The 9,502-nt window shown below is 41.6% G+C and overlaps 1 protein-coding gene across 1 annotated transcript in view; it reads left to right on the top strand.

Annotated features, from left to right (window-relative positions):
- Nucleotides 1-3,896: 3,896 nt before the first annotated feature.
- Nucleotides 3,897-9,502, top strand: part of grin2ca (glutamate receptor, ionotropic, N-methyl D-aspartate 2Ca) — a gene marked incomplete at both ends in the record, with an annotated part of 40,517 nt that continues 34,911 nt past the window's right edge. Inside the window, one exon of the mRNA XM_083976729.1 lies at nt 3,897-4,331. Coding sequence (XP_083832855.1) covers nt 3,897-4,331 — 435 coding nt within the window. The remainder of the gene's footprint in view (nt 4,332-9,502) is intronic.

Here is a 9,502-nt window from a genome sequence, read left to right as displayed (position 1 = left end):
AATGGAAATATGATAATTCATTTGAATGAGACAAGGTCACAAAGATTAGATAATAATATTCTGTAGCATATGTGTATTGAAATGTTCTCATATTGAGTCTGCAGAGCCCATACATACTGAGCAGGAAGCATCAATATGTGCAGAAAAGTCTATTTACCTTATCAACAGTATTCAATTTACAGGAGCGGGTACCGCATGTAGAGGCTGAACATGCAGATGCAGATATTTGCATTAACGCCTGTTCAGTTTATCAAACTGTGCAGATGTCGTTATGGTGTGGAGGCACCGCAGACTGAAGCACAAGGAGAATAAATCATGTGATTGAAAAGAAGCAGCAGTTATATTGGAGGTATAGCCTTTATCTGAACTTCCTGGCAGCTAATTCTGTAAAGGAACTGCCTCCACCATATGTCACCCACTAGAGGGGGATAAGCACATCTTAAATGTTTGTTAGTCAAACAACTGTGAAGATAGAGAACACAAACAGCGTCGGTGAGAGCAGATGGCTGCTACTCCAATGAGTCTCTGACAAGTTAAATAAAATCTAATCTCTCATTAGATTATTTTCACTATTTTCATACAGGAAGTGGTTGGAGGCAGCTCCTTCAGTCACATCGCTAGGTTTCCTTGTACCAGTATTGACTTTGGCACGTGTGTAGCAAATCAAACCGAAGAGACAAATATCTGCTCAAACTCCTGCCAAATCTTTCTATTATAAAATCATCTGCGGCACTTTTTCTTTTTTTTAATTAAACATTTAGTCTATGAAATGTCAATAAACATCAAAAATAATTAATTCATTAATTGGCTGATTGCTTTGGCTCTAGTTCAAATACTCACATAATGAAGACAAACTTCTCAAACCCTCTCACGTAGCCTATTACCTCAGGACATAATCCCTAAATAACTTGCACAAATGCACTTGCTGAATGAAGTTTGCAATTCAAATTAAGAGGCATAATGCTGGTCACTTAAGGTTAAAGATGTGATTTCTGTTTTAGGATGAGGTGCATGTGGTAGTTTTTTTTTTAAAGGCAATGTGTATATTGTGCATTGATGAGGAGTTTATTTTATCCTCTGACTCATGTGTCTTGTGCATGCATCCACATAGGAGCTTTTCCTTTCACATATATTTACACTTTGTCATTTCATGGGTTTAGGGCAGATCAGAGGGTTTTACTGTTTAAAAAAAAATACTTCAAGTATAAATATAAACAGGAAAGATTAAGATGGATGTGTGTGTGAATGTTCAAACGACCAGAGCAGGTGTTTGTAGTTATCAGTGACATATTGTGCAGCCTTCAGTGAGTTTAAAGCCACATTTTCATTGGTTTTATGTTTAGGTAATTCATCAAATTCAACGAGAGAAGGGAAGGGAGGGGCATTAAACAGGCCCAGGGGAGAAAAACAACATAAAGAAAAGTGAAAGGTCCTTGGTCGACTAACTGAACATGTGAACTGAAGCAAAAAAAAACAACGAAAAACACACAAAAGGCTGAAATACATACAACATGCTAGTCTGTCTTGAACTATGAGCTCACTCAGAGTGATGCAACCTGACATGTTAGAAAAAAAACTGCTCTGTAACTACATTATTAGGAAGTGCGGTGATATTTAGTGGAAACGTAATTACATAAAAAGAGGAGGAGGTTTGTAAGAGGATTACGTCAAATAGGTGGTACCGGCGCAGCTAGATACACATAAGGATGGCAGGTTTTAGGAGTAATTGATTCCTCCCTCTGGGTCCCCAGGTACAGTATGACTCATGCTGAATCCAGTTTGTAGCAGCGTCATGACGCAAACAGCAACCTGTCTCTCAACTCCAGTATGTGCTGTGTATCTGTTACAACCTGGCTGCATCGTGTCGTGATAACTCAGAGTGGACGTACCTGGTTGGTAATACAGTACATCCTCTCTAAAAACCCATGGATGTCCATCGTGACTTTTGATCCCTTACATCAAACCCAAGCCCTCAGATTTTTTGTATACACAGGAATGTTTTTTGGAGGATTTAGCCTGAGCACAGATGAAAAGCCTCTTTCCTTTATGTATCACTGTAGAGTTTTAGAGTTTTAGGGGTCAGTGCCCAGCAAATCTACAGCAACTGAGCCGCTTCACAAAGCTTAGATGACGGTCCTGAAAAGAAGCAAAACATTAAATAAGGTACAAAACTAAAAGCTCCGATCTATGTTATTACTCCGCTGCCTTGGTATTAGATGGCATGCTGACAATACAAGGCCTTGTCACGAAAGTTATTGATGACTCATTCTCTGTTTGCTTTAATTCTATATCCACCGCAGCACGATTCGACCTCGGCGTATCCGCTCAGCTGTTCCCCTGCCTTGATTAAACACGTGGAAGGTCAGAGCTTTTAAGCATTTTGACCACGTACGTTGGTCCCCGTCAAAGACATTAACCCTAAACTATTCCACTGCTGTCGCAGCTGAAACATGGCTAATGTCATTGGAAGGAATGTGGCAGATGCCCTCTCGCGGTGGGGACTAATCAATTTAGAAAATGATTTATAACGCAGCACCTACCAGGAGAATCACATGTAGGACACACAGCATATACAGCCCTCCCCACGCATGTGCGGTGTCTTTCATTTGGATTTCAGCATGTGACATGACTGTGAAAACAATCCAATGATGAATATTCTAGAGACACACCGACTGAGCGCGGCTGCTCCTCTGCAGCCCGCCTGCGTTTCTCCATGAGGAGCCGCTCACTGCTCGGCCCCACACAGGAAGTAACACATAAAGAGAAGTGCACCACACAGCTACAATGGGCCTTGTGCAATAGCCAAATCTCTTGATAAGTTTATACACTACAATCAAGCCGTAGGCCATGACGCCTGGCAGGGATTACCGAGGGATTACAATATATTCACCCCACTGGGATTCCATCACATGGTGGATCAGATCTCTGTGACAGGGGACCAGTGTGCAGCACTCCCTCAGGGCCACAAACACTACTGTGACAGATTTGACAAAGAGCCTAAATCTGTCTGACAGCTCAACACAAACCACTGTCTGGCTACAATGTGAATGTTAAACTAATGCTACAGGGGTCGACATCACAGAGTTGTGCCACGCCGCTTCTCCTCCATTACCTTCCAGAGGGCAGAAAGCAAAGCAATTAGCTTTTTGGAAGAAATGAAGACAGTTTGGCCACATGTTACTGGTGGAAATCCAGTCCATTAGTGAAGCAGTGTAGCAAAACCAGCTTGCATTTGCAGCAAAAGCCCAACTTGGGGATATGGACTTTTCCGACAAAGTAATTAAAACATTAGTTTAAAAAAACAAGAGATGAAAAACTTTCTCTAAAAGCTAAAAGTCAAAGTAATGACATGATGGATGTGAATTCATCAGCACAGCCGGAAAAAAAACCCGTCAATGCAGATCTTTGGCAGATTACGTCTGAATGCTTTGTGCCGTTGAAAAATTAAGCAACAGCTTCAAAAGTAATGTCACGAGAGAAAAATTATAAATCCTCTTGTTCTCCATTTGTTGCATTAAACACTGGACACCATCTGTTGGGTTGGACCACAGAATACAACAGCAGCAGGGTGGCAGCTGCCACCCTAAGACGCAACAGCCTGGCCGCAGCCTCATGTTGCACGCTGACACACTCTAAAAATACTACTCTGGGCTCCGTTAATGGGCTCTTACACTGTCTTAGTTATGGCAGGCAGACCGGCACACTGAGCAGAGATGAAGCTAAAAGGTCATTAATCAAAATAAGCCAACTCTAAACAAAAGGCACTTTGGTTGGCCGGCCAGCTGGGATTACTGCGTATTATCACAACATTTTGGAAAAATGACAACCACTCGCCCTGTGTATCTAACATGTCAATCCCCTCTGCTGACCCCTCCTCTAGGCAGTAGGTGACTGAGATGGGCGTTCGTCTAGGCTGCTTGAGCGACTCCCCGTGGTGGCCGCCGCCGCTGCTGCTGCTGCTGCTGTTGTTCTGCACCGTCCCCTGCTGTCCGGGCCGGCCGTTCGGGATTCCCTCGCCCGCGGTGAACGTGGCGGTGGTGTTCAGCGGCTCGGCCTACCAGACGGAGATTAAGGGGAGGTTAAGTCGGGAGAACTTCATGGACCTGCCTCTGGAGGTTAACCCCATCACTGTGCTGGTCAACAACACCAACCCACGGGCGCTGCTCACCCGCATCTGCGACACCCTCTCCACCAACCGAGTCCATGGCGTGGTGTTCGAGGACAACATTGGCTCGGAGGCCGTGGCACAGATCTTGGACTTCATTTCCACTCAGACGGCCGTGCCCATTGTGGGCATCAGCGGAGGCTCTGCTGTCGTCCTGCCATACAAGGTCAGTGTGTGGGGGCGGGGCCAGAGATGGGAAATTGGAAGTTAAGAGCTGGTGTGTGCTTAAGCCACACCCTGACTGTACAACGTTATTTGATACCGATCAAACTAAAGATCTTCATTCCACAGTAAAGGTCCTAAAATTTGCATGAAATATCAGGGCTCCAGACTGCCCATAAAAAATTTGAGGCAAAATGTTCATCTACTTGCACATATGAAACCAGTATATTTACGTTTTTTTTTTTTTATAACACTGGTGAAACATGGAAGAGGTGACTCAAAGAATCTGGAGTCTGTCACCACAGGTGTCAGGCCAATGTGTGTGAGGATCATGAATGAAAAGGAAATGTGGATTTTTGCTTTGCAAGACGATTTACGGTGCATGCCCCTAAATGTTCTGCTTGCGCTCCTAAAAATTTTAAGTTAGGGGCCACTGTGCTCCTATTAAACTAAGTTAGTCTGGAGCCCTGAATATGCCCAGTAACTATATATCAAACCATAAACTACTGTATATCAGGCTGCAAAGAAGAATTGATCACTGAGTTTTGCACACTGAGAAGCCAGAGGAGCTGGTTCAGGTAATGTCTTCCATTCATAGTCAACAACACACATAAGACAGTGCAGGTTTGCAGAAAACTATATAAAGAAAGAAGAGAAGGACTCACTGGATGAATTCAGATTAAACAGCAGATATAGCAGCCAGCTATATACAGTCAGTCACTCAGCTCTACATCGTGTCATTACTCTCATGTTGCAGGTTGAATGACAAGACATTCAAATTCACAACCTAATGGGGACGAGCCAATGACTTTTCATCATCATTTCCCGCCCTCATCTTGGTTGGAAACTGTGTTAAGTTTTGAGCTTTAGGAGAAACAGACAGGTGTGAAGCTGATGAGGCAGGCTGTAACATCGTAAAGACAGCTACTGCAATTTGACTGTGGTGCAAGAGGTATTCAGATCTTTGACTTGAATGTAAAACACTGCCAGGCAAATGACCTGCAATATTTTAGCTACAAGATTAGAATTTTTTATCCTCTAGTCTAAAATACTGCTACACAAATCAAACACACACATTCACATTTTTGCTTTTGATTTACTATAAATGATTCTAAATGGACAGGGTCATGGTAGAGGAACACCACATCACAGCAAAGTAATGTAATGTAATCCCACTTAGATTTTTTGTTTCGAGGTGCAATTCTTGTTAATGGCCATTTGTTGTCAGGTGTGAGGTTCTCCAAGGTTTCACATAAGTTAGATGGATGGTTTGACTTATACTTTGAATATCTAATAAACTGCTTCGCCATCTCCAGCAGATGATGTGGTGGTAATTACAAGCCTCAAAGCAAGAGTGACAATAACTGCACAGATCCACTCAATGTGCAGATTTATTTTCTTCGGAGCCGTCAAATAATCACAGAGATGCCCACACGTACTGTCATTTCACTGCTAATTACATCGGCCAATATGAGCATTTGGTCTATATGGACAGGCACAATCTGTCATTTCGAAGTGATTTAATGATCAATATATATCAGAAATACCACTTCGCACAGGGATGCATTGGAGCCTCTATGCACGTTCAAGAAGAAATAAGTGAATCAGGGAACTTTGTCAAGGTCGAACATAGACATGAGTCTTATTCTAGTTGATACACTGATATGCCACTTTGCTATTTGGAGTTCAGGTGAGGTAAACAAGGGATGCTTGTGAAACATACAAGCCAAAGCCATTGTACTGCTTTTATGATTGACGCTGAAAGGTTTAGCTGCAATGATCCATCTATAGGAGCAGTATCACTCACCACAAAGAGCTCAGACTAATATAATCCTTTCAAAATGGCTTTTTTTTCTCCCAGTGACATTTCAGTGCATCCTGCAATAGGCAGTACCGCAGAGCTGGCCAGCACAGGATAACATCACATGTCGACAGATATCATTTCAGTATGATTCTTTCAGCTTATTTTTTTTTGCAGGGCAAATGCCCAGATCCACAGAGCATAAAGGGTCACTGGATGGTTTGATGAGTGTGAAAATGATGTGAATCATATGCTACAGTCCTCCAGACCTCAAGCCAAATGAAAACCAATGGGAGATCTTGTTTTTGTACTGTCATGTCAGACAGAAAAATAGTGTTCATCCCTCCAGTGGTGTTCAGAATTAAACCAACTCTGGCATTTTATCCAATTCACACTGCATGGAAAATATACAGGTGAAAATGAATGGTGTTAGAACAGACCCTTGTGGGACACCGCAAGTAACTCATATGCTTCTGACATGTAATTTGATCTCATTTGTGAATCTGTCCAATGGAGCGATAATGAGTATTTATCTTGCTCTCTTTTCAAATAATCAGAGATGAATTCTTCTTTTTAATTTTGAGTGTTGAGGCATTTTATATATATTTTTGCAGAAGGAGATATTAATAAGACTGTGTAATTTGGGTTTATAATGGGTTTGTCGACAGCTCACCTGTCAGCTGCATCGATTTCCGAAAACATCCTGCCATCAGCCTGGCTTCTCGAGGGTAATAAAAGAGATGTCAGTCAATGAACGCTCCCGCTGCTCAGTTACACTCTAACTCTTCTAATTCGAAGACAATTATAATAAATTACAGAATAAACACATGTAATGAGAAATAAGCATAATGACAAAAGCTGACAGCTGGTAAAATGAATGAATGCTTTCATCCGTAATTAACAAGTGAAATAAAATTGCGACTATTTATATATGTTGTGTGGTGAATGCATGAAAAGTGCCCTACATATCAGGGAGTGCATGCATTATTAATACAGAAGGTCCCAGTTGGAAACCTGAAGTAATCTTCTGCTACCCGCTGAGGTACCAGGCCTCTGACTGACATCTATACCTACATGCCACCCATGATAATTTTATATTTTTCAGGCTCTTGGGCCACCATGCAGTCGAGGCTCCATGTGTAGTCTTGCATATAAATTGCCAATGACCACCTCTCTGTTTTCTGGACAGCCACTCCAGTAGTGCTATAAAAACAATGAAATCTAAAATCTTGTTTTAGAGGTGTTTCATGGTAGATAAAGGTTGGGTCACTATTTATTCATCTGTGCTGTTTTGCCTTTTGTGCTCTGCATAATAGCATAATAATACAGCTAATCTGTTCTGTTCTGAAGTCTCTCATTCGTTCATGTGTGTTAAGTGTCTGGTGGGACAACATTTCTCAGTTGGCTGCCGAACACAGTTGTATTCATGAGCGACAGCAGAGCATTACGCTGGAAAATCAAACCCAGAGACACAACAACAGACAAATATAGATGATGCAGAAAAAGATTTGCTGAATTTTGGCAGTTTCTTCAACTGAAACAAAAATTCTTCCAATTCTCTGCCTGCAAGGTCAATAACACAGAACAGGGAAGGCCCTGCAACCTTACCATGTGATTACCATGTTTCTTGAATAACACAATGCATGAGGTAAAGGAGGTCTGAATATTGTAATAATAATCATAACTGGGTATATTTATCAATGAGAAGCTCATCCAAATGGCTGCCTGGAGGGTCGGAAATCCGTGCCAGCTGTGGCTCAGTTGGTAGAGAAATTCAAACTGGCCTTCAGCAAGATACAGAACCACAAATTGCCCAAATTATCTGCACAAGAAGTAAATGAGCTTTAAACAAGAACCTGGCAAACAAGTCTAAAGAAAAAGAAACATAATCCATAAAAAGTCACAGCAGTAGTGACATAATTTATATTTACTGGGATAAAAAGCAAAGGAGGGGTTCATAACTGTAGTTGTAAGATTCATGACTCAAAAAAAGCTTTGAAAAAATTGATTTATATACTAATTATAGATGAAACTACTTTATAAAAGTCGGTGCATGCGTTCGCATACATGATAGCTGAGCCCACTTGCACCAGACATTGACATGCCGCCACAGTTCAGAGAGAGCTGCCAATAGCAGCCCGTGGGGAAGAAGAAAGAGATGTCTGTCAGCACATCTGCTTAACATCCAAGGGACTGCTGCAGATTGCATCACACCAAGAGAGCTGGAGCAGTGTCATTTCACCTCTGGGATCAGTCTATCCAGTGTAATTATAGCTGAACATATCAAAGAATCCACACAAGGCAACAGGTCCAGCTTTTTCGTGTGGGTGTAAAACAATGGTCTGACATGCAGTGTAAAGCTGTGACAGATTCGGATAGAATGGAAAAATGAAGGTCTAATACATCAATATGAGTTTATTGTCTGATTCAACTTCTAATTTGTTAATATTTCAATGCAACTATCAGCACATGGTTGTTGTGTATCGCAGCCACAGAGAGGGTTTTTTGGTGCAGCCCCCTGTGAGTCTTCCTCTCAATAATCAGGGACACCGCCCGTCGATTGATTTATGGGGCGCTGTCAAAGGTAGTCAACAAGGCAATAGAGCTCATTCATTTTTCATACGTGTTGCTGAAAGCTGAGAGTTTAATCTCTCTCAAAGTGACAGCCTAAAATTAGGTGATAAACTGATTCCTGTCCACGGGACTTTTCAGTTTGTTGATTGGCACCATCAGAGAACATGCATCATTGTTTTCCTCATTCTCTATCAATGTGGGGGAAAAACAAGTAGATAATGTCAAAAAGTTAATGTCAAAAGTGAAGTTCCCTCCACTACGTATAAGTAACGCTAATTTATGCAGCTATAGAGTTAGACTCATTCAAACCAGCAGCTATAAGTCAAATTCAGATGACTATTGCCGAAAGGTCAATCATTTCCTCCCAGGTCCGGTTAGTGTGCAAAAAAAATCAATAGCAATAATCATGGCTGACATAAACAGCTGAAATGTTTTGTGAAGCTCAAAGGAAGCTGAACTTGTACCTGGTTTTAAAGCTGATATATAGCTGCTTCTTTACAGGTGCACGACTCTACAGTGCAGCTCCAACAACAGGATCAGGTCGTTTAGGCCACAGGGTTTGTTTGAACTGGAAAAGCTTCCTGTTATAGATTAGACTACAGCAGCATATTATGTATATTATGGTTGAAAAAAGAATGAATGAAAACACACAGTGACGTCCTTTAGAGGTAATTATACACACCTTTGGGTGGGTCGCTGTGGTGCTATAATTCCTGAATAGACCTAGCTTGTATTCTGTCTTTTTTTCTCATTATGCACCAAGTTCAATATCCTGACCTTAAATTCAAAACACCCTTTGA

This window comes from Trachurus trachurus, assembly GCF_905171665.1.
Source record: "Trachurus trachurus genome assembly, chromosome: 8".
Classification (NCBI taxonomy): domain Eukaryota; kingdom Metazoa; phylum Chordata; class Actinopteri; order Carangiformes; family Carangidae; genus Trachurus; species Trachurus trachurus.
This window is presented reverse-complemented; position numbering and strand designations above follow the sequence as displayed.